A 26,613-nucleotide genomic window follows, 5' to 3' on the forward strand; every position below is an offset into this window, starting at 1 on the left:
AAAAATATATGGAGCCTCCAGCCCGATCGGTACATGTGCTCGGGCAAGGGTCATTGATACGAGCGTGCGAAGTATGCAATCAAATGCCTTTCACACACACGAACACACGCACATGGAAGTGTATGATAAGACATGAGAATGTCTATACTTAAAGGGTGTGCTTTCTATAAGGTTGCAACCTTAAACAATCCAATTAAGGCGCACCTCCAAATTTGATATTAACATGTAATTTTGGTGTAATTTCTTTTAGGATTATCTGAAAATCTATTTTCATATTTAATTGTAAATATTTAAACTCCAAAAATAGTTAAAATCAGCTAGATCTACAAACATATGAAAAATTTGAAAATTGACGGTCTAGATAATGTGTTACAAAATACGGCCTCAAAATCTTTTATTTTTTTATGGTAATAATCTTTTATTTTTTTATTCTCATACATTTCATAGATCTTGATGTCATATGATCAATTAGAGGGTGTTTCAACATTAAAACTACATTTTCCGATAGATTTTTTATTCTGTATTTTAAGGTCGCAACCTTCTATTAACTTTTTCCATACTTAAATACCACTCTATCTATACTCTCCTCGTCAATGTGGGACTAAAACCCATATCTTTCTCTCTCTATAAATATAGGTTAGGAAAGCCACATAAAACGATATTGTTATTTTTAATACTTCAAATTCTTTATTTTTTCTTGATGTCCATACATCTCGAAATCGAGATGATCAATTGAAAGATTTTCCAACTCCAGAACATTCATTTGTACTAGATTTTTTAGGCACACCTTACTTCTATAATATAAAGTTGCAATATATATAGATATATATATATATGGAAAATATTTATATAAAATGTCAAACTTATACTATAGAAGTAAGGCACATATTGAAAACTTACTAAAAGATATTGTCTTGATACTATAAAACCCTCAAATTCATCTTGGCCGTGAGACATATAAATATGAAAAAAAATTGATTCAAGCTTTGAAAATAGTACATTTAATAACGCATTATCTTGACCATTCATTTTCAAGATTTTTAAGTATTTATGGATTTACTCGATCTATACAATTTTTAAAACTCTAAATTTCATGATTATGAATTAAAAATAAATAAATTTGGCCACCATAAAGTTTTTCGGCACCTAAATTTTACACCATATAGCATGATTTAGAGGCGCGCTTTACTTGGATTATTTAAGGTTGATGCCTTATACAAACCACACTCGATAGGTATCGCATGGTACAAAACATTTATCTTCGTACGAGGAGGTTCCAATAATGACCCAGGTTCAAAACAATGAAGTGCAACAAAGTTTTTAGAACTTTTCTTTCCGAAGAAGTTTGCATATAAATCTCACAGCCACAAAGACCTCCTTGTATCGAAGATGCATTTCTTATACATTTTTTATCACCCTGAGCATTTAGGTAATTATCATTTTCATATTCACGCCTAAGTTTTGGATATTAATAGCAAAAATTGGGGATTTGTTTAGAAATCCTAATTAAGTAAATTAAATTAGGGGTGACAATGGACCCGGACCCGACTCGAGTTCGGTTATGGGTCAAAAAATTGGACCCGGCGGGTCGGGTTCCGGTCCAATATTTTGACCTCAACACTATTCGGGTTCAGGTCCATATGGACCATTATATAAATAATATTTAATATTTAATATTTAATTAATATTGAATAATATTTAAATAAGGGTACGAGCCAAGGCTCTAAACAATAAAAGTAAAGCGCACCTTCAAATGATGTTGAGAAATGTGGTTTCAATACTAGAAATCTTTGTGATAGCCTTGAAATATATATTCATCTTTAATTATAAAATTTAAAGCTTAAAAAATAACATAGATCGAACAGACCTAAGAAAACTTGAAAATCTTGACAATTGACAGTCCAAAAATGTGTTACAAAATGCACTATTTCCAAACTTGAAATCCATTTTTTTCTCATGTCAATGGATCTTGATGCGAGATGATCAATTTGAGGATATTTAGACATCAAAACAACCTCTTTTGGTGAAATTTTAGATGTGGGCTCTAATTTGATTGTTTAGAGCCTCGGCTCTATATAAAATTTTTCCATTAAATAAATATAATTATGTATTTTTAGTTATAATATTTAAAATATATATATATATATATATATATATATATATATATAATATTTAACATAATATTTAAATATATTTTTTATGTTTTGGTCGGTTCCGGGTCATGGTCCAATCGGGTCTGGGTCTGATACCTGCAAGTCTGGGTTTGATAACTTCGAGTCTGGGCCCCATAAATGTTTGTCGGGTCCGGGTCCGAGTCTCGCCGGATCTGACCCGTTGCCAGCCCTAATTATTAAATCAACAAGTAAAAAAAATTGGTTTAATTTTCGGGGACAAAAAAGCTTATTGTAGGAGTTTCCAGCTGAATTCAGCGATTTGTTGGAATTTGCCGAAATTGTAGACGGTGATGGCTCCAAAATTAACGAGCGTTGGCGACAGTTTACAGTTTTACCCTGGCGATTTGCTAAACCAAGAAATGCCCGGAAAATACGACATGGACTCGTTAAGAAAAGCTCATAGACAGTCAGGGCATTCTAGTCATAATCATTTCCATAGACAGTCCACCCTTCCTATAAAATGAAATTTCATAAATACCCTTGAATGATACTTCAAAATTCAACTTATAAAAATAGTGAAAAATCCACAGACGTTATGGGAAAACTCCATAGATGTTATGGGAGAGAGATCGACAAGGGTAATTAAGATATTTCTTTAGCAAAAATGGGCTTTTCTCCTTCTGATACGTGATATACATAGTTCACATTCTCTCTCTTAAACTTGTGAAGCACCACATTCTCTCTCTTAAGCTTGTGAAGCACCTTTCATGGCACGACTTGGACCTCCTCCCCTCACCATCCCTGTGCTCTTCTTCTGCATACTTTTCCTCACAGGCAATAACACCTCTATATATATATATATATATATATAGATAGAGAAGCATTGACATATTATATCTCTTTTTTCTTTTTTTCTTTTTTTTTCTTTTTTTTTTTATATTAACAGTGAGAATGTAGGGTGTTGAGGCATCTGCCTCCCAACCCTTGATGACCCAAACTCATTGATGGAAAAGAGGCTATGGTCATCGTGGTAGCACTCTATAACCCAATCATTACGTTATGGTTTTTATTCCGACTACTAACACCACCTCATTAATATATTCAAAAAACTAATTCTAATCTACTTGAAAACGGGTAGGGCCAATCTTTCCCATTGAATTACCCAAAAAACAGGTAGGGCTTGTCTTCGTCTCTACTTAATTACCCAAAAAATGGGCAGGGCCTGTCTTCCCCATTGAATTGCCCAAAAAAAATATTCATGTTATTGGTGTTTCATGATCTTTGAAAATTTTATTGATCTTAAGGAAACATTGACGTTTCATGATCTTTGAAAACTTTATTAATCTTAGGGTATTTAACATTTTGCTTAATTGTCACTATTCCAATTCAAGACCACGTTATTATTTATTAGGTATTTTGATTAGGAATAGTATACAAAAAGACCAACTTTTAGTATAAAGAGGTCACCATCATTATTGTCAGACAGATTTTAAATAGGGTGGTTGCAAGCTTGTCATTACTTAGACTCAGTTTAAAAACAATTCTCAAACTTCGTGACACACTCCAAGCTTTCCAATATGACATCTAATGGCTATGAGTGATTGTGACTTTCTAGTAAAAATAATAAATAATCTTACTGTATACAATCCTATATTGACATGAAATCAAACCAAAAAACATAAATAAAGTCTTAAATTGCTCATATCTTGTAGGTAATTTGATGGACTACTTATTTAAAATCTCTTAATTTAAGGGAGGTGTAAATATATCCTCCCTTTGTTCCCTTAGCGTAGTTGTCCCACGCTGCCTCCATAAAATAGCCTTTGATTCCATGCTGACTGTATGGAAGGAGCGCCTTTGTCAGCTTCCTTCCACAAAAACAAGCACGCCCATGGAAATTTAGGTTGTATTTGTTTCCAAGAAGTTTTGGTTTCGGCAGCTGAACTTTCATACTCACAGCTTCCATTGGAAACATGAAATTTACAAATTCTAGTTTGTTGAAACTCGCATGTTCAAAAGATAGACATAAAACCAGATTTTGTGGCTTCCATGCACCCTCATGGAAGCCATGAATTTGGAAGCTTAGCTTTGGAGCTTAAACTTCCAAGAAACAAACACAACCTTAGATTTAATGTCCCAATGGGTATGGAATTAGCGGTAGCTTCCTCTTTGCTAATGGAAAGATTAGCATAAGGCATAAAGCATAGGTTTTACCATCTACACTTCAAATCGCATTGGAAATTGATTTTTGGGCATTGGAAAACCTTAGTATACATCATATCAACCAAAAAAATTGTGGATAATAGAAAAAGGATTTCACACTGGCACTCAAAACAAAAAAAAACACTCCATAAAGAGTGTATCTTGCAAAACATCATATGATTACACATTTTTCGCTAAATTTGCATTACTTTTGGAACTTCAAATTTATTGATTAAGAGCAAAAGTAAACATTGGTTTCCAGGTGAAAGTATGTTTCCCTTGGGGCTTTTAGGTGCGACTCTAGTTTTAATAGTTTAACCTTGGCCTTACTGTCGCCCCAAAATGTTCCTACACGTTGTCCATACAGTGCCTTTTACAATATGCACAATAGCCTCTCTTTTTTTTATCACTTATTTCTAAAAGGTTCTAGAGAATTCTAGTTGGTTCACAAAGGATGTACAAGGTTTTTAGATCTATACTAAGAAAAGGGCTAGAAGGAATTATCTAGAATGTTATAGAGGCTAGAAGGTTTTTAGTCGTTGGATGTACGACGTATATTAATTTAACCATTGGTTGCAGTGCCTAGTGCTTATATAAAGGGAAGGACCCCTAATCTATAACTGACCTTAGAACTTGTAAGCATTTGAGCATTCTAGTGGAATACTAAAGCCTATTCCTATTCAACTTGTGCATGTGTCCCTCTCTTGTATGCTAGTACCTATTGTGCTTGTGTGGGTGGCGCCAATGTGTGAGAGGTGCGCACTAATGGTGGCTATCCGTTTGTGTTGGTTGGTACGCACTTGTGCTCGTGGTGGGGAAGGTCGCCTTGTCCTTGATGGACTAGGGTGTGAATGCTGCACAATCGAAGAACATGGCTTCAATAGGGTCGTGCCAAGTGGTATCAAAGCCAAGGTTTGAGGGAGCCATTCAACTTGGTTCGTGGTAGCTAGCACGTTTGTGGGATAAGAGAGAATGACCATGTCTTTAGGGATGACCGATGGTGATCAGGCTCGAGGCAACATCAACAAGAAGGAAGGGAAAAGGGACAAGCCCAAAGTCCCCTTGGCAGCCATGGAGAAAAAGGTTGTGTGGCTAGAGCTGGTTGTGGGTGATTGGCAAGACCAATTTGGGGAAATCAGCCAGAGCATGGAAGGCCTCGATGTTGGGCTCAAGGACGTCAAGAATGGCACATTGTTAGTCTTAAATGCGATTATAGATACTCAATAGGAGCAAGAATCCTTCGAGGGCAAGATGATGGAGCATCTTGGTGAAACTACAAGAGCAGCTAGAGGAACTGAGAGGTGACCTGGCTCTATGCATGAGGGCCATGAGCAATAGAAGCATCACGACTCAAGAGGTTCCTAAGGTACGCACACCCTAAGTTCTTTAATGGTTCGAGAGATCCTAGGGAGCTAGATAACTTCCTATGGCATATGGAGAGATATTTTGGGGCCAAATCATTGAGGGATGAGAAGGCAAAGGTAGATACACCACCATATACCTCACAGACATAGCTACATTATGATGATGAAGAAGGCATACCAATATCGAGCAAGGGACTTGCAATATTGATACATGGGATGACTTTAAGATGGAGATCAAAAGTCAATTCTATCCCGAGAACATTTGAGTATGTGTCCCATAAAAACCTTAAGCGGTTAAGGCACACAGGGTCCATCTGTGGCTATGTCAAGGAGTTCTCCACCCTCATGTTGAAGATCCCTAACATGGTTGAGGACATGTTCTTTACCGTCATGGACAGGCTGCAACCATGGGCTGAATAGGAGCTCCAGCGACATGGGGTGCAAGACTTAGCATCAGCCATGGTAGTAGCCGAGCAATTGGTGGAATTCAAAAGAAGCAATCTCTTTGAGCAACGACCTCCCAAGAATGGTTATGATAAAGGTGGGGGAGACCATGGAAGTGTCTCTAGCCCCAAAGGAGGGCCTAGCAAGCCCTTAGGGTGTAAAGGCCACAAGGACGGGCATGGCAAGCGCTGAGGTTGGAAAAGTGGCAAGGATCGCCACAATGGCAAGGGCCAAGGGGATGGGTCCAAGTAACGAAGCCTAAAGTGGTTCATATGTGAAGGACCACACCGGGCATAGGATTGCCCTAAAATGAAGCCCATAGTGCACTCGTGGCAAAGTTAGACAACCCTAAGGATGGGGGAGACATCTAAGAGTCTCATATGGGGCCTCTACATCTCTTCAATGGGATGAAGGCTGAGACTAAGAGACCAAAGACCCTGAACAAAGGTCTTATGTATATGGAGACTCAAATCAATGGTAAGGCCACAAAGTCCATAATCGACACACGAGCCATCCACAACTTCATCTCCACTGAAGAGGCTAGGCGGCTGGGATTGAAATCTAACAAGGAGACAGGTTGGGTAAAGACCATTAATACAGAGGCCAAACCCATCCGGGGTGGAGATATTCCTTGTAAGGTAGATATGTTTGTTGTACCTATGGATGACTACCAAGTGGTCATAAGGATGGGCTTCCTAAGTCAGGTAAGGGTGGTGCCCATGCCATTTGCGAATTCGGTGTGCATCATGGAGTAGGGTTCTCTATGCATGATGCATGTGGTGCAAGTCACCAAAACTGCTCATAAGACCATGTTGACTATGCAATTCACCATGGTGGGTGAGCTGACTCATGAGGTTGCAATGGTGGGAGCACCTAAAGAAGGGGACCCTATGGGGATGCCTCCTACCATGAATGAGCATGCATGGGAGGGATCCACGGACGGGATGTCACCAAAGTAACTTAAAAGGTATATTCTGGGAGGGAGGTAGGCCATGAGATTGTTGGGATACAAGGACCAAAGTCATTGGCAATGGGCCATGACAAGATGGCTCATTTGGAATTGAACGAATCAAGGAAGAACCCCAGTCAAGTTGCAAAGCAATGCCAAGAGAAGACCAACATAGCTCGCACATAAACTACCAAGCAGAGACAACTGACTGGAAGGTGTATGGATGAGGATCGCACCGCGAGTACTTGGCTAAGGGAAGAAACCAGTTAGAACGAGAGGCAAGCTGGGAGCACGCAAGGACACTATGGCAACTCGAGCACCATGATAAATCATTAAAGAAGTACTACGAGGGCATTGCCAAATTAGGTGGGGGAGAATGCCACGCCCCAAAATGTTCCTACGCATTGTTCCTACAATGCCTTGTATAATATATACAATAGCCATTTCTTTTTATCACATGGGTTCGTAAGGTTCTAAACTTTAATTAAATTGTTTCTAGATCTATCCTAAGGAAAGGGCTGGAAGGAATTGACTAGAATGTTGTAGAGGCTAGAAGATTCCTGGTCGTTGGATATATGATATGTGTATTAGTCTTGACCATTGGTGGTAAAGCCTAGTGCCTATATAAAAGGGAGGACCTATCATTTGTAACCTACCTCAAAAATTGAAAGCATTTGAGCATTCTAGTGGAATGCTAAAGGCTCTTCCTTTCAACTTCTATGTGTGTCCCTCTTTTGTGTGCTAGCGCCTATTGTGCCTGTGCGGGTTGTGCTAATGTATGGATGGGGCATACTAGTGGTAGCTATCCTTTCGTGCTTGGTTGGTGTACGATTGTGATTGTGGTTGAGAAGGTTGACTCAACCTCAACGGACTGAGATGCGAGTGCAGCGCGATCAAAGCATAGGGCTTCACTAGGGTCGTGACATTACGCTCCCACACCATCCACTAATAAGAGAGGTATATTTCACACTAACGGGGGGTTGAGTTGGGTGGATTTAACTTCTAATGAAGGTTTTATTTTGAACTTTATTTAAAAAGTGTATATAAGTGATTCTGCTGCTGTTTTCCACTTCTCCTTAATAATGCGATGAACTATTCAACATTTTCCCCAATTACAACTATTTCATCTCATGATAATGTGTATTTTAATAGGCATTTCGAAATTAAATCAAAATACACATTATCCCCGTATAGTACAAATTAAATCAAAAGATTCCACTTCTCCTTAATAATGCAATGGCCTATCCACACCGGTACTAAACTTTTCATATTGCGTCCTATTGTCTACCTATACTTCACTCTATTACAACTCTGCATTGCCGATAAAGTTTAAAGATTGATTGTACAATGGAGATATACAATGCACAATTTCAATGTGTTCGTGTTCTAGATGGGGGTTACATAACATGTCTTTGATTCTGATGCTGAGTAAAATAACATCTCATGTTTATATTTTGGATGTCTACACAATGTTTATACTTCAGATTGAAACATTTTGTTAACATCTCCTTAACAGTCAATCAGATGTCATTCCTTGGCTCAAAGTACTTTGAATTGAACCTTGGTATAGTATATTTTTCTGTCGTATTTTATGGTTTGAACTCTAATCAGTTTTCTCATCTATCTTTCCTTTCTGTACTATAGCTAGAAAAGCTTTAAGCATTGGTGTGAACTACGGCACACTCGGTGACAACCTTCCTCCACCAGACCAGGTTGCCAACTTCCTCAAAACCCGAACCCACATTGACAGTGTCAGTATCTTCTCCGCTAACCCTGTCATCCTCCATGCCTTTGTTGGCACCAGAATCTCTGTCACAATCACCGCTGCCAATAATGAGATTGTTCGCCTCTCGAAACCGTCCTTTGCCTCTAATGGATGGCCAAACATGTGCTGCCATTCACTCCCGCCACGAAGATTGCACGCATTCTCATCGGAAATGAGGTCTTGGTTACAGGAGACAAAATGTTGATTGCCCACTTCGTCCCTGCAATGAAGACCCTAAAATATGCACTAAATGCTCGGAATCTGACACACATTCAAGTTTCCACCCCACACGCTCTAGCCATGCTATTTGTCTCAAACCCTCCCTCTGCAGGTCAATTCCGACAAGGCCTTGACAAGGTTGTGCTAACCCCCATGATAGCATTTTTGCGTCAAACACGAACACCCTTCATGATCAACCCCTACCCTTACTTTGGCTTTGGGCCCAAAACCCTTGGCTGGGCACTTTTCAAGAGAAATTCTATCGAATTTGACCATATTAGTGGCAAGTATTACACTAACATGTTTGATGCACAAATAGATGCAGTATACTCAGCACTGAAGCGTTTGGGTTTCGGCGATGTGGGGTTAGCAGTGGCAGAGACTGGGTGGCCATCGGCTGGAGAGGCACACCAGCCAACAGCCAACCTGAGGAATGCAGGATCTTATAATCGGAATTTGATACGACATATCATGTCAGGAGAAGGCACACCACTCATGCCCAGGCGTCGATTTGAGACATATATATTTGCATTGTTCAATGAGAATCAGAAGCTAGGCTCGCTTGCTGAGCGCAATTTTGGTTTGTTCAGGCCAGACATGGCGCCAGTTTACAATTCCGACATTATGCGAGATCAAGTAAGTTCCATTTTCATTATAATTTCTAGTTATTTAGAAGCCTCCTAGCCCGTCCATTCAAATGTTGATAGGGTGCTATGAACTTTAAAATGCTTGGGGTCATGCCCTACCTGATCAGCGCCCATTCTCTTCCGCAACTATTTTGCCCTTTTGATCAAAGTGAAGTTTTCCTTGTTCCTTTCTCGGCTATATTGCAAAATAGTGCTGATCAGGTGGGGTGCCATCCGGCCATAAGACAGCGCACACCACCCCTAACCATCGATCCAATGTTTGTCTCTCTTAGTGTTGTACATGTTCAGTGTGTTGTCACCCTGCCTGAACCTACTCCAGACCATTGCATACTCTATAGTTATCTACATCATTGGTAATCTCTCTGTTTTATTTGACTGTTAATTTCTTCATTCCATTTTTTACAAAGGTATTGTACAATACATTCCAATGTATACACACACTTGGCTACTAGAACAAAATTGTAGCCCAGAAAAAATACAAACAAAATTACAAATTTACAAGCACAATTACCTGAACATCTCTCTGCTCCTAACTATCCAGTTATCAACAATTCGCTCCTTGTTGCTTCCACTCCTGCTAGGTCATCTGCACCATTCTTTTTTCTATAGACATATATAAATACCACTTCCTTTTCTTTTTAAATATCTTATATATCATTCCATAACACCCTCTCTTCCTATGCTAACTTTTTCCTCTTTGCACCCATGATTTGCATTCTTAGAATCTTCTTCAAAGACTATCTTGCTAGTATTCTGCACTGATAATTTTGGTCCTTGTTTAGAGTATCAGTACTCTGTCTCTCTCTCCATTGAATGTAGAAATTAGCTCTTAGTAACTTCTCCTTCCTCTTCACGCATTACCTCATTGTAACCAAATAAACTTACCAAATTCCACACCTGCCTGGAATCCTTGAGTTTTCTTGGGTCATATAATTTTCCTTTGAGAGATTGAGATACTACATTTTGCAACTCTTTGAATCATTTCTAAAGAGGACACCATAGAGTCACTGGTTTCTCTTAGTTTTACGTTAACAAGCTTTTGTGACACTACTGTGCAGTCTGGAGCTCCAAGGAAGAGACGTTCACGTCGAAGGCATAGAACGCCCACACCATCAAGGTCCCCAAAACAATGGTGTGTGCCAAAACCAGGGGCTGGAGTCAATGCCCTACGAGGGAACATTGAATATGCGTGCAGCCACAGTGTGAATTGTGGCCCTATACAGGCAGGTGGTGCATGCTTCTCCTCAGACACTGTCCAATCCCATGCTGCCTATGCCATGAATGTTTACTTCCAGCTTGAGGGGAGGCACCAATACAATTGTGATTTCGCGGGTACTGGATTCATCACCACAAAGGACCCAAGTGAGTCTCTCTCTCTCTCTCTCTCTCTCTCTCTCTCTCTCTCTCTCCTCTGTCGCACACACACACACCAACACACACATACAAGCACAGACACATGCAAATGACATACATGCACAGACCCCCCCCCCCACCCACCCGCCTCAAAAAAAAAAAGGAATAATACACACACACACATACTCCTTATGAAAATCCAATGGCCTAATTGCAAATGCAATTGGAGAATACCCATTCCTTTTTGCCTTAAGTAAGGACAACAAAAAAAAACTCCTGATTTCAAATATTATAGCAAATAATTAGTACTGACATTAAGTATATCAAAAGCTAGCAAACTTATTACTTTTATAAGATAAATTTAAGCAGTTAGTTTTGATAATTGAATTCTGACTAACTATGGTAGTAATTTGATACTAATTTGGATAACCCCCAGAAAATTACAACATTTTTGTAGTCATACTTTTATTTTGGAATTTGGTTATTTTGGAATTTGGATAATGCATTCTAGAAATGTATTTCTTTATGTATAAAATTCTGAAAGAATTTCATCTTAGAAATGGCTTAATCCCATTTTCTTTTCTTTGCTTTCATCTAGCAATTGTTTCATTACTTCTTCTTTTTATTTCTTCCACTTTAACAGTTTCAGAACTAATCCAAACAGTTATAAAATTTGATTCTTACCATGCCCCATTTCTTTTGCAGATTATGGCAATTGTAGGTACGCATCTTGAGGCATACCAAAGAAACTGTATATGCCCCCAAGGCAAAACCTATTAAGAGCTTCACATGCTGAAAACCCAGCTACTATTTTTACTACAAGCTACAGGGGAATTACTATTTTTTTTTCTTTTTTAGAAAAAAAAATAGTAATTCCCCTATAGCTTGTAGTAAAAATAGTAGCTGGGTTTTCAGCATGTGCATTATTATTATTTATAATCATTTACAGCAACAGGGAAATTACTATTATTTATCAGCATTTACAATTGTACCAATGTGAGGTGTTTGACCTCTTGGGTGTTGAGAGCAGCTAAACAATACATTTATCCGACATTTTACCCTGATGAGTAGAATTATATGTATGCCTTATTTATCTATCTTAATGTGGTTTGAAAATGAAAATGAAAATGTAGAATGAAGAGTTTGATCGCATCCCACTGATTCCAAATTTGATGCCAAATCACCCTAACCAAAAGATGTCTCTTTTTCGAGAAAAATGATTGATCTTGGACTTCTATTTCTCCTTCTAGACTAGAGATAAAAGCCACTGGTACAACTCTCTCTCTAATCTCAAAATTCATCCTTTGACTTTTTCCTTTCCCTAACTGAACTGCAGTTGCAAAAGCCACCAAAGGTGATTCTAAGGTTCACTAAGGAGGAGATACACCCAAGAGTAAAAAGAGTGTCTTTTCTCTTTCCTTTCTTGTAGGTTGTTGGGTTCAAAACTTGGAAATCAGTGTTGGAGTTCTTGTACAATAACCTTTGAGAAGGAGCCCAAACAGAAGAATAGTAGGGCTTGTCTCCTCAACTTCTTGTTTTGAGTTAGTGACGAATCCAATAAAAGATAATGCTGTCAGCCGTCAAAGACACACACTCTGTAGTTGAAGTATGGATTTGCTAACCTTCCTCTACATTGTTGAATGCAGTCTTCTAATCATCTAACACTAATTCAAGTTAAACTAAAATCGCTTGAAGGAAGGAAGCCTGAGTCTGAAGCGTCTCTAGTTCATGGATCATATGCCTCCACTCCAGTCAACGAGTTTGATATTCACTAAGTTTTATCATCTTGCAATAAAACACATCATTGACAATACGCAGAAGACATGAAATGAGTAAATTAAGAATAGAGAAAAGGTCACTCTTTAATGATATGAAAAGGTGAAAGCACTGGTCCCAGTATGGTTCCTTGATACCATATCACATAAGCACCCAGGTACGAATACGTCAATCTAAAGCAAGATAACAAAATACATAAAGGATAAAGATAAGATATCATTAATAAGGTATAACTAGAAAAATATGTTTGGTAGTAATGCCGATGTTGATGCTAAATCTAACATTCTTTATGCTTTACAATTACTGGGCATTGAAATTGAAGATAAGAATCCCAAGAACAATGAACTCTACGATGCATGGGTGAATTATCTCAACAGATGTTGTTAGAATACGTTCACTTAGTAAAACAAGTAGCCAGTTTTTCTTGATATTTACCATCCCAAAGCACAACAAATAATGTTGTACCTTAGGAATGTATATCATCTGTAGTCTTGGAAACTAGTTGATCGCCCAATTTTCATTAATCATGCTTTTATCATCCTTTTAATTCCATTGTGGATCTAGAATCAAGTCCCAAAGCCTCAAGGTCCCCCCAACAAGAACAGGATTTTATATTTAGGGATTGTCTACAAAGAGACCACTTATCTTTGTACATGGAGGTAACAATCCCTCCCACTCATTAGATGCCAAATTGGAAGGCTTGGGGAGAGTCACAAAGCCTGAGATTTTTTTATTTGGAACTTTGTGTCTATTCAATGACACTCTTACAACTACCCATTTTGAAATTTAAAGGACAAGAATGATTGTGACCTCTATGTACAAAAGATAAATGGTGTATTTGTAGATAATCCCTTACATTTATCTAACATTATTAGAAACTGATAAAATGAAAATAAATTGCCATATCATTAATTGCCAATTGAATGAATCAATATGGGCTCATGTTTTTGTTGGCTTCTACGAAGAAGTGGAACATTTGCCAGGGGACTTCTCTAACCTAACCAAATTTAGTATGCAAGTCTGAAAGTTGCCTATAAGGTTTTAATGGGGGATCAAAGTGCATGCTTTGAATGCTTTTGTCCCTTCATTGCATATGATGGTTTGAGAAAGAGCTTATTATACTAGACTTCAATTTTACTTTCCTGTTATTTCAAGTTATATCAAAAAGGGTAAGGGGTAGGCCTTAAAAGACATGGTTGGAAGAGTGAAAAAAAATATGGAGACTTATGGCCTCACTGAGGGTATGACCCTTAACAAAGTAGAATGGCAGACCAGGATTTGTATATCCGACCCTAATTAATTAGGAAAAAGATCTAACGATGACGATGATGATGTTACTTCAGGTTATGATTGAAGATCACCAAGCTTAAGTTATTCATCTTGATGAATGGCATTGAGAAAAAACCTAAAACGTGCCTATTCCACTATGAATGATTTGAGAGAGGTAAATAGACTCTATCTACATAAAAATGTGAAGATAAAAAAGAGGCATCACAGCATATCAAGTAACTGTGCTACCAACGTTCTGAAATCTACAGAGGTCAAAAACCAGACAGTTGTCCAAACTAATTACTCAAAAAAACGTACTGCAGGTAGAACATGAGAAGCGGCCTTTCCAATTTTATCCTGTTCAAACACTGGTTCAACAGGTTGGTCTACTTGAATGTATAGAATGGAACACAAATGCAGGGATTTCTGGATCAAATGGTCGGTTTACTGTTTCAATCCAGATTTTTCAAACAAGATTTTGATTAATCAAAGAGGTTTTGGCCCCAGTTCCCAGTCCAACTAGTTGAACCAGGTGATCTGTTCCAGATTCAAAATTCCAAACTTATTTCAAAGTTCTATATCACTTCAATCCATAAACAAATGTAATAAAAGTAAATTTACAAGCCAAATACTCTTAAGAAGCTAACAAACCCATAGTCATCCACAAATTTGAGAAAATCATTAATGACCTTGATGGATTCCCATTGAACATAAAGGCGTCCGAGAAAATTCAATCTGATAAAAGCCTAGCCAAGTCTTTAGCCTCATTTTATGTATCCACTAATGCCATGAGAGGCAAATCCCTTTCCCTCACCAAATCACATAAAGGGAAGACCCTCGATGATGAAAGGCCTCAAGGAGCTCCAAGGCATTTCAGGCTCTTCAAGAATGCTGAACTACTGCCAACAAAGTAATCATAATATTCAATACCATGAAACAGTGAAGCAGTATGCCACTCAACCTTAAGCCTCCCCCATTTACTAGACATGGCTCCTTCAGATGTGTGCACAGTACTTGAGAAATGGATCATTCTTCGCTTGGAAGATTTGTTGAAAGTTGCTTAAAATACACCCCATATGAAATAAAGAATCGGAGCCAACGCAGTGAACTACACATGAGGCAGGTCATATGCCACTACAATGCAACATTTGGAGACCTACTCTGTGCCAAAATGAGTACAGACATGCATATCGAGGGGATAAATGTGAGGCTAGCGGGTCCAAATGGAGCATCATGCAAATTATATTTGTAATGATAACAAAATATACACACTTAAAATATTACTATTGCAAAATAAAAGTATCATACCAACAAATTTAGTTAAGGAACAAGTATAGTACAACCCATATGATTATAGTAACAGTGTGGTCATAGGGGTCATCACCATCTCAGCTGAGGTGGAGGAATTTGGGTTCCACCAAACTTGTGAATGAGTCAATTCCACATCACAGTCTCCCTTCACCACCATCCAACCCAATGACTACATTCTTAGCATCGTCAGATTTTCATAGTATAGCCTCGCGTTAACAAGTCAACGTAAAACAATATTAAGGGCATGCATAATGTGCTCCTGTAGGAGCATACTATATGCTATCTCCCTCAAGCAAAACAACTACTTTAGGATGATTCATTCGGGGTGGAATTTGGGAATCACTTAAGAATCACCAAATGGGTAATCAAAAAAAAAAGAAAAAAAGATAAGACGATTTTGAATTCTTGAACACCAAGATCTGATTTTCCAAAAAATGGACGGTTTGTGTTCAATCCTAGGGCATGAATTTTCCATCCAGTTTTAGAGGTGTTTCCTTTTTTTGAGAGGTTGGTTGCCAAGTTGAGTAGGTTGCATCCCCGAATTTGGGGTCCTAAAAATGTTCATATCTAGGGTTTTGCCTGTACAATTTGCTGCTGTGGGAGCATATAACATTACTCCTAACATCAATATAATACTTTTATTAGGTGATCATTGAATATTAATATAATATTCTTATAAGGAAATTACTCTTAGCATGGTGCGGGTACCTTATCTTGGGAATTTGAATTGTTGATGTGTGAAGGACCCAAGTCCCGTACTGAGTAGACAGATAGCGATGTGGATTCAACACTGTACAGACTCCAACTTGCAAGTTGCCTACGAAAAGAAAGCATTTGAATGTTACTGACTAAGGGGGCTCCTGTTAACCATAAATTACGAGTTTCTTCACTTCAATTGTTATTCAATTATGATTTAAACGGAATTCTGAATATCTTTTCACTGATTCAGCCATATCTGAATAAGGTTGGACAAAATAGACTGCATCGGTCAACCCAATTTGCACAATAATTCATGGATAGTATGTGAGCTATGAAAAACAAAAACTATGTACCACTTAATCTTGCCTTAGATAAAGTATCATAAATCACATCACAAGGTCTCAAACCCAGTTTTAACATTTCATCCAATAAGGCACTAGCCTCTTGCCATTTCCCTTCCTTACAAAGAACATTAATGGTCAGGCTAAAACTTGCAATGTTGGGAACCATGCCACTGTGCCTCATGTCCTTGAGCAACTTCAGAGCTCTATAGGCGTTGTCTTCTTTGCAATAACCATTGATCAAGGTATTATAAATCACATCATTGGGCTTCAGTTTTATCTCATGCATGGATCCAAATAGTTTCCTTGCATCCTTCATGTTGCCTTTCATGCACAAACCATGTATCAGTACACTATAAGTGTACAAATCTGCCACAAATCCAGCCTTCTCCATTAAGCCATGCAATTCAAAAGCTTTCTCCATGTTGTTCACCCTACATGATGCATCTATTAGTGATGTGAATGTAAATTTATCAGGAGCGAGGCCTCTAGCCTGCATTTCTTGAACAAAGTTAGCTGCTTCTACTAGTTTTCCAGCTCTACCAAAACCAGAAACAATAATATTATAAGTCACCAAATCTGGGGAAGGACCTCTAGATTTCATACGGTCCAAGAACCTCTGAGCCCTTTCCAGCCTACCCTCTTTGCAAAACCCCGCGATAAGAGAATTAAAAGTAAAAGACGTGTGTTTCAAACCAGCTTTCTTAATTCTTTTTACCACTTTCTCGGCTTCCATCAATCTACCTTCTTGACACAGGCCATTTATAAGTATGTCATATGTGATAATATTTGGAACTACCCCTTTCTCTCTCATCTCTCTAAGCAAATCAAAAGCTCTAGATATATTACCAGTTTTGCAGCGAGAATCAATCAGACAATTGTAAGTGAACACATTTGGGAGAACCCCATGTCTCTTCATCTCCATAAAGAGTGCAGAACCCTGCTTCATTAGCCCCTTTTTGAAGAACCCATGAATCATAGAAGTATAAATATATTCATTGGGGGTTAAATTCCTCTCCTCCATCTCATGATACAATCTCTCAGCCCCCTTTATATCACCAATCTTACAAAACCCATCAATAAGAGTTGCATAAACAACAACATTAGGTATTAAATTATGCTCTTTTAACTCTGAAAACAGAACCATAGCTCTGCCCAAATCAGCATTTTTGCAGAAACCCCGGATCATAATACCAAAACTGTAAATATCAACACCAATCTTTTCTTTAATTTGATTAAATACAGTACAGGCCTCAGCAAAGCAATCAAATTTCACCAAAGAATTCAAAAGAATATTGCTACAAGTTCGAGTTGGCAAGAGATTGCTACCAATCAATTCATTAAAATTATGGAGTGCAGCTTTAGGCATTCTAGAATGGGACTGGGCCCTGATAACCATGTCGAAGACAGTTTTCGTGAAATGGGTTTCAACATGACCATTTGTTTCATGCAGCAAATGGTGAAGAAGAGTAGAGAGAGAAAAATGAGAAGATAAATCACCTGCAACTAGTTGGTGGATGAGAGTCTGAGCTTCAGTAAACATGGTGGCTGAGATGAAGGTGTATAAGAGAGCTGAGGCTGATTCATGGGTGTGATGGAAGCCATGAAAGCTTACAGAGTTGAAGATGGAGGGGATCTGTGAAGGTGGGCTTTTCACCATTTTCAAAAGGAGATGAAGGGCATGAGGATGGTTGTTGAGCATTTCTACACACTACAAAGTAAAAGGCCTGTTTGACAACTGGAAGTCGGTAGTTCCCTGGAAGCTAGAAGTTTTGGTTCCCTGAGAAGATAGATGACCTAGCTCCTTGTACCAGAAAATATTGTGTTTGATAACTTCTCTGAAATGTTAAGGGAGCCCGGAAACCTGTGTTTGACACCACCTGGAAGTTCTCATACCTGGAGACACGGTAATTAGCCAGTTTAATTCATAAATTTAGGTAATATTAGTTCAATGAATGAGAATTTCATAGGTAAGTCATCACACTCAAAACAAATAATTCCATAGGTGAGTCATGATAGATCTAACAAGAAGAATTTTTCAGAACCCCACAAAAAGTGAAAAGAATAACATGCAGTCAAACAATTTGGTGCATGACCGAGTAATCCCAAGCAGCCAAATTATCTCATGGGATGTCAGCAAATATGATATCCTGTTTGATATTTTTTTTAACTGGACAGTTTAAGACCAAAAAAAGGAATAACACAACCTAAAGTTCAAAACATCCACCTTGAGGTCCCTAATAAATTATCTTTGGATAGGTGAACCTCAAAATATATTTTAACCCATAGAACAGCCCAACTTCAAAAAATATGCTTGGCCTTTATTATCTTCAAAATGTGCAAGGGTAAAAATAGACCAACTCCAAAAAACTGATCTCTACAATCGGAAACTTAGTAGTGCATGCATGGCCCATATGGCAAGAACATTCAACAGTATTGCCAATTACATAATTACAAAAACATCTAAGCCCCAAGAAACACACACGCATCATCTACAGTGTATTAGGAAATCCAATGGTATAGAATCAGTGAGAAAGAGCAAAACAGCACCAAAAGAATAATCCAGAAACCTCAAGTAAAACACCACAAGTATCAAAGTGCCTCAGATACCTTCCATTTCATAGTTAAACACAACGTATATTTAAACCCATCATAGGCGCTGTATGAAACCCATCATAGGCGCTGTATGAGGCAAATCATAAAGGATTGTATGCAATAAAAAAGAAATTGAAACCTGATCCAATCAAGATGTGAAGTTAAACAGAAGCACTATGAAGTGAATGAATTATGAAGCAAAATAAATAACATACTAGCCATTAGAATGCCCTCTATTCCCAAAACAGTTAAATTAGGAAAAAAAAACTCTAAAAATTTCAGAAGAACTAGATTTATTAACAGAAAATTTGTCAAATTTGTCTCTCAAAAATAAAGCTAAAAAAACAAATAAATGCTTTAACTGAAAAAGAAACTGATGAAGAAACTTAATAATCCAATGATGATTTTGAAATATCCTACAAAGAAGAATACTTTGAAGCTAATCCTAAAAATGAAAAATATATCTATGCCTTTTCCAGACCCAATCCTATAATTCAAACAGTTAGACCAAAAAACTATTATAAAAGACCAATTCATACAATTACACAAATATCAAAGCCCAAACAAACACACACTCATCATAGGCACTGTATTAGAAAATCCCAAGGGCATAGAACCAGTGGGAAAGACCAAAAGAATAATCCAGCCAACTCAAGCAAAACACCACTAGTATCAAAGTGCCTCGGATACCTTCCATTTCATAGTTAAACTCAAAGTATATATAAACTAATCATAGGCATTGAATGAGGCAAATCATAAACGATTGTATATGATAAAAAAGAAATTGACACCTGAACCAATCAAGATGTGAAGTTAAATAGAAGCATTATGAAGTGAATGAATTATTGAAGAAAAGTAAATAACAGACTAGCCATTACAATGGCCTCTTTTCCTAAAAGGGTTTAATTAGAAAAAAAATCCTTTAAGAAATTCAGAAGAAGTAGATTTATTAACAGAAAAATGTCGAAATTGTCTCTTAAAAATAAAGATAAAAAACAAATAAATGCTTTAACTGAAAAATAAACTGATGGCGAAACTTCAGAATGCGATAATGATTTTGAATTATCTTACAGAGAAGAATACTTTGAAGATAATCCTAAAAATGAAAAATATATCCATGCCTTTTCTAGACCCAATCCTAGAACTCAAACAATTAGAACAAAAACTATTATAAAAGACCAACTCACACAATTACACAAACATCAAAGCCCAAAGAAACACACATGCATCATAGGCACTGTATTAGGAAATTCCAAGGGTATAGAACCAGTGAGAAAGAGCAAAACAGCACCAAAAGAATAATCCAGAAACCTCAAGTAAACACCACTAGTAACAAAGTACCTCAGATACCCTCCTTTACATAGCTAAACTCATAGTATATTTAAACCCATCATAGGTCCTGTATGAGGCAAATAAGGAAGGATTGTATGCAATAAAAAAGAAATTGAAACCCAATCAAGATGTGAAGTTAAATAGGAGCACCTTGAAGTGAATGAATTATTGAAGCAAAATAAATAACAGACTAGCCATTACAATGCCCTCTATTCCTAAAATGGTTAAATTAGAAGAAAAAAAAAAAAAAACCTATAAAAATTTCAGAAGAAGTAACATTTATTACCAGAAAATTTATTGAAATTCTCTCTTAAAAATAAAGATAAAAAACAAATAAATGCTTTAGCTGAAAAAAAAAAACTGATGAAGAAACTTCAGAATCTGATAATGATTTTGAATTATTTTACAAAGAAGAATACATTGAAGATAATCCTAAAAATGAAAGATATATCTATGCCTTTTCCAGACCCAATCCTATAACTCAAACTGTTAGAACCAAAAACTATTATAAAAGACCAACTCACACAATTACACAAGCATGAAACACACACACATCATAGGCACTGTATTAGGAAATCCCAAGAGTATAGAACCAGTGAGAAGGAGAAAAACAGCACCAAAAGAATAATCCAGCCAACTCAAGTAAAACACAACTAGCATCAAAGTGCCTCAGATACCTTCTATTTCATTGTTGAACTCAAAGTATATTTAAACCCATCATAGGCACTGTATGAGGCAAATCACAAAGGATTGTACGCAATAACAAAGAAACTGAAACCTGAATCAATCAAGATGTGAGCATTATGAAGTGAATGAACTATTGAAGAAAAATAAATAACAGACTAGCCATTACAATGCCTCTATTTTTAAAATGGTTAAATTCAAAAAAAAAAAATCCTTTAAAATTTTCAGAAGAAGTAGATTTATTAACAGAAAAATGTCGTAATTCTCTTAAAAATAGAGCTAAAAAACAAATAAATGCTTTGACAAAAAAAGAAACTAATGAAGAAACTTCAGAATGCAATAATGATTTTGAATTATCTTACAAAGAAGAATACGTTGAATATAATCCTAAAATTTAAAATATATGCATGCCTTTTCTAGACCCAATCCTATAACTCAAACAGTTAGAACAAAAAACTATTATAAAAGACCAACTCACACAGTTACACAAATATCAAAGCCCCATGAAACACACACGCATCATAGGCACTGTATTAGGAAATCCCAAAGGTATAGGATATGGGACCAGTGAGAGAGAAAAACAGCACCAAAAGAATAATCCAGTCAACTCAAGTAAAACACCACTAGTATTAAAGTGCCTCGCATACCTTCCATTTCATAGTTAAACTCAAAGTATATTTAAACACATCATAGGCACCGTATGAGGCAAAGCCTAAAGGATTGTATGCAATAAAAAAGAAATTGAAACCTAAAACAATCAAGATGCGAAGTTAAATAAAAGCACTATGAAGTGAATGAATTATTGAAGCGAAATTAAATAAAAGCACTATGAAGTGAATGAATTATTGAAGCAAAATAAATAACAGATAACTCATAAAACCAGCATACATAAACCAAACAAGAAGCTGAGTACAGAATCAACCGGAACAGGGCACCAATCTAAAATGAGAGTAGAGAAAAAACATCATCCCTTCTCCATAATGGGTAAAGTACATCGTACATTGGCATTTTATTTAGGAAAAAGTTTATACAGAGCTGAGGCTCTAAACAATCAAATTAGAACCCACCTCAAAAATTTCACTAGAAGTGGTTGCTTTGATGCCCAGATATCTTCAAATTCATCATTTCAAGATCGAGATGCATGGACATGAGAAAAAAATGAATTTCAAGTTTTGGAAATAGTGCACCTTGTAATGCATTCTTTGACCATCAATTCTCAAGATTTTCAAGTTTTCAAAGATATGTTCGATCTACACTATTTTTTAAGCTTTAAATTTTATAATTAAAAATGCAATTATATTTTAAGGCTATCACAAAGATTTCCAGTATTGAAACACATTTCTTGACATTATTTGAAGGTGTGCTTTACTTTGATTGTTTAGAGCCTTGGCTCTATACAAACCATACCCTTTTATTTATCCATTAGCATTTTATTTAAACTCACTATCCAATAGATTTTTAATAGAATCTGGTGAACAATATTCTGGACATAAAAAACTTTAAGTCACTGAAAATAGCAGTGTATTAACTAAATAATTTGAAGCATTAGGATAATCAGAGAAACCATAACGTATATAACGATATAAGAACGCAATCCAGTGCACAATTTCATTTTAAAGAATAAAGATAACTGCAAATAATAATCAAAGACTAAAAAATCTATAGACAGCAGACAAATGAATTCTTCATAAATCATGCAAAATTTCAAAATTCCTAATGAACAAGCCCATTATAAGTGTATATTGTTACCGACCACGGACTTAATTTGAAAGGACAAAACAATCTGTTTTTTCACCGCCAAAATGTTTCCAAAGCCTATAACCTTCATCCATAGTGAAAAATTGCCCTAATCATAAACACAAAAAGCACAAAAATGCAAATCCGTGCCGAAAAGGGACATTTATCTCGAACCAAATCGATCCGTACCTTATAATTAGAGGGAGCGGCACTCATGGCGACAGTTGCAAGGTTAGATCTTCACAGAGAGATTAGCACGTATGGACCTTAGTGATCATCAGCAGGGGTAAAGAGAGAGAGAGAGAGAGAGAAGTTCAGGGAGGAGAGAGAGAAGAGTGAGGTCGAGTGCTTAGGTTTTGGATGGGTGAGGATAGAGCAAGAGCTTGGAGAGGTTCAGCAGAGAGAGGGGGGGGGGCACGGGCACTTCCCACGCCTCGAAGTTGGTGCGTAACCAAACTTGGAAGTAGAAGCTTGGTTTGGAACTTGGGACGTTGGGCGTCCCATGTTCCATGTCTTTTAACATGATTTGCTTGTCATGTAAATCTTGATTCCTGGGGGCCTCAGTTTCGTGCTCTCTATCATCCAGTGTTTCAAAATTCAGATTGGCGGGGTGGATTCTTCATCTCATATCTGTTAACGATTGCCGAAATGGTGACATGGATTGGAACATTAATTTAGAACGGTAATAACGATTATTAATTTGGATTGGGTGATTATGATCCGAATTAACGATTTTTCAAACCTTACTATATACAATGAATTTGGAATTAATTTGGGCTATTTAAGCCGTAGTGGCAGCCACAATTTCCCCACATAATCAAACAAGTTATGTTATCTATTGATTCCGATCTGATTTTTAAAACATTAGTGTTATACTATGAAGTCCTTAATAAAGTTGAAGTACATGAGTATCAACATAAGGTCAAATTATATTTGAGAATTGGCTTTAAGCAAAGGTGTTTAGGATCATAGTTATTAAAATATGACATGGAGCGTTTAATTCTCACTACTTCCAAATTAACATTAAAAAAATTAAAAATAAAAAAGATAGAAAAAAAGCACACGGCCATGCTTTTGTTCCATATCTATTTTAGCAATTTATGAGTATTTAGGGGCACGTTTGGTTTGTACATAAATGTTTTTTTAAAAAAACATTTTCACGTGAATATTGTGTTTCATATGTTGTTTGGTGCGTAATGCATATGCAAATCCCATAAAAAAAAAAATACCATGAAAACGTCTAGTAAAACAAAACCTCACCTCTTGAGGGAAAATACTTCCCGTGCGTTTAATTTCTCACACTGCTCCACTATTAACTATTTACAATATAATAATATTTTATTTATATATTGAATAATATATTTAATAATATTTTAATATATTTTTTTATATTATATTATATTATATAACATTAGATAATATGTATTAGTATAATATATAATACATAATATTAGTATTATTAGTATAATATAATATAAAATATTTATATTATATTATATTATTATTTTATAATGTATATTTATGTAATGTAATATAATATATATATATATATATATATTACATAACATAACATATTGTATTTGTGTAATAGATATTTATAATACATTACATATTGGTATTGTATATAATAAGACCATTTACTTTTAGTACATGGAGGTCATAATTACTTATAAGGCCTGATTTCTATGCGGGCAAACCCACATATGTAGAAATACAAGCATCTTAATTTTTTTTAGATGGATTTTAAGATTTAATTCTTGATGACATACAATCTATAAGATCGTGAATATGGAAAAATAAATAATTTTTTAAAACTAAAAATAATAATTCTAGTAAGAAAACAGTTGGACCGTTAATTTCCATTGCTTTTAGAAGGAACACTTACGTGTATCCATCTTTAAGATGGATGCTTTACACTTTTTTTACTGCATGTGACATGCAGTCCAGCCCACATGAAACAATTTTCCTTATTTATAACTATCTCATGTTAAATTTGATAGCTTAGGTATGTCACAAAGTTCAAAAAAATTTCGTTTGAAAATTTGAGCATAGGTCAATCGAATAAAGCCACCCAATTTTACATTCAATGGTCAAAATTAATTGTGACCACCTTGTACCAAAGGTAGATGGTCTCATTATATATATTTTCATATATATTATATACTATTTTATATTTTAATGTAGAATTATTTTTTAATATATAATATTTAAATAAAGATAACTATATATTTTTAATATAATATTTCAATATTGCATGTATAAATTAAATATATTTATAAAATATATTTAAATACCAAACAACCTACCAAACATAGGTAAGTTACTCCATAGTGCTTTTTAAAGGTGTTAATAAACATTGCGAAAATAAAGCATGCAAAAACATTTTCCTGCAAATGGTTTGTATACGTAAATATTTTTCTGGAGCCGTTAGTGAAGTAAGCGCAATGGACAGGATGCTTGCCAGACGAAACCGGTAATTCAAGGAGCAGTAAATATGGCTCGGTAACAATTCCTCGTTTCCCTAAACTATATCAAGGTTCACAGAAGCATACACACACTAAACTTCATAGCCCCTAACCATTTTCTGTTAATAGTTGAAATGTCAGCCAATAAGGAACCGTTCTAAAAATAGAGGACATGAAAAATATAAGGGAAAATTACAAAGGGAAAATTTTATATAGAGCCTAGGCTCAAACAATCAAATTTGAGCCTATATCAAAAATTTAATTAGAAGATGTTATTTTGATGCTCAATATCTTTAAATTGATCATCTCGACATCAATATGCATGGACATGAGAAAAAAATTGATTTCAAGCTTTGGAAATAATGTATTTTTTTACCATCAATTTTCAAGATTTTCAAGTTTGATAGATTTGTCGACCTACACTATTTTTGAAGCTTTACACTTTATAAATAAATATAAAAATATATTTAAGGCTTTTACAAAGATTTCCAGTATTGAAACCACATTTCTCGACACCAATTGAAAGTAGGCTCTAATTTTATTGTTTAGAGCCTAAACTCTATACAAACCGCACGCAATTACAAAAACCCCCCTTGACTCAATTGTTTTATAACCTCCTTTCAATTAACTTAATTATTACAACTTTCACCCAAAAACAAACGTGTGTAGCAAATACCCCAAAGTCAAAAAAATATAGTTCTTTGGACCAAAATACCCTTCCTTTAGTTGTTAAATATCGTCGGTCCAACACTTATAAATGTGGTGGGGCAGATTGTTGTTGTGGTTCGGCAATTATGATGCCCCAGCCTGGCACTTGTAAATGGGGTCCAACATATTGTTGTTGCGGTCCGACAGTTTTTTTGGTCCAACATAAGTTGTATGCGGTATGGCAAATTGTTGCTCGACAGTTAATGTGGTATGGGTTCCGGTTCGGCAGTAACATCTACATAAATGTGGTCCGTTCATGTACGGATAAAGGTATTTTTATCTTTCAAATTATGACTTTTTAGTTTAAAGGTATTTGCTATAAAAATTAGTTTTGAAATAAACTTTGCGATAAAAAAATTAAACGGAAGGACGGTTGTAAAAGAATGTTGTGGGAAGGGCTTTTGCAATTTTGATAAGGATAAAAGGTGCGGTGCGCCATTGCTCTTTTCAATTTAAAAATTTATGAATTTCAAGGATTTAAAATAAGAAACGAGGTAAAAATGAGTTGTTTACTGTACGTACAAGAACAGGTCATGTCAACTTCCGTTGTCACATGTGGGCGAGAATGGCTAACGCGAAGTGTAGTATATTGTAGTCAGTTCTCATGATAGACACTACGTTTAAACTTGGAAACAATAT

At 36.2% G+C, this 26,613-nt stretch overlaps 2 protein-coding genes and 3 non-coding genes across 7 annotated transcripts; 1 reads left to right on the top strand and 4 right to left on the bottom strand.

Annotated features, from left to right (window-relative positions):
• Window positions 1-8,825: 8,825 nt before the first annotated feature.
• LOC18436092 (glucan endo-1,3-beta-glucosidase) lies at window positions 8,826-17,986 on the top strand. 3 transcript variants are annotated; one of them, XM_088873680.1, is made up of 4 exons: window positions 8,826-9,693; window positions 10,763-11,066; window positions 11,763-11,778; window positions 12,394-12,688. In XM_088873680.1, the coding sequence occupies exons 1-4, from the start codon at window positions 8,950-8,952 to the stop codon at window positions 12,413-12,415; spliced, it is 1,086 nt and encodes a 361-aa protein (XP_088729806.1). In that variant the 5' UTR covers window positions 8,826-8,949; the 3' UTR covers window positions 12,416-12,688. The 3 variants fall into 3 exon arrangements, with proteins under 3 accessions (XP_088729806.1, XP_088729807.1, XP_020524088.2); XM_088873681.1 differs by lacking the exons at window positions 11,763-11,778; window positions 12,394-12,688 and adding an exon at window positions 17,907-17,986; XM_020668429.2 differs by lacking the exon at window positions 11,763-11,778.
• On the bottom strand, window positions 16,394-23,405 carry LOC18436091 (Pentatricopeptide repeat (PPR-like) superfamily protein). The gene is made up of 2 exons (XM_006846117.4): window positions 22,991-23,405; window positions 16,394-18,349 (listed from the first exon to the last, which is right to left on the bottom strand). Exon 2 carries the CDS (start codon window positions 18,153-18,155, stop codon window positions 16,458-16,460), a length of 1,698 nt encoding a protein of 565 aa, XP_006846180.4. The 5' UTR covers window positions 18,156-18,349; window positions 22,991-23,405; the 3' UTR covers window positions 16,394-16,457.
• On the bottom strand, window positions 20,383-20,451 carry LOC148780771 (small nucleolar RNA Z267). Its single transcript, XR_016039866.1, has one exon. It is a non-coding gene; the product is annotated as a small nucleolar RNA Z267 (small nucleolar RNA).
• Window positions 21,042-21,110, bottom strand: LOC148780772 (small nucleolar RNA Z267). The gene has a single exon (XR_016039863.1). It is a non-coding gene; the product is annotated as a small nucleolar RNA Z267 (small nucleolar RNA).
• Window positions 21,696-21,764, bottom strand: LOC148780773 (small nucleolar RNA Z267). Its single transcript, XR_016039864.1, has one exon. It is a non-coding gene; the product is annotated as a small nucleolar RNA Z267 (small nucleolar RNA).
• Window positions 23,406-26,613: the final 3,208 nt, after the last annotated feature.

The sequence above is a fragment of the Amborella trichopoda genome, chromosome 8 (assembly GCF_054954075.1).
Source record: "Amborella trichopoda isolate Santa Cruz 75 chromosome 8, AtrichopodaSantaCruz75HAP2 v2.0, whole genome shotgun sequence".
NCBI classification, from domain to species: Eukaryota; Viridiplantae; Streptophyta; class Magnoliopsida; order Amborellales; family Amborellaceae; genus Amborella; species Amborella trichopoda.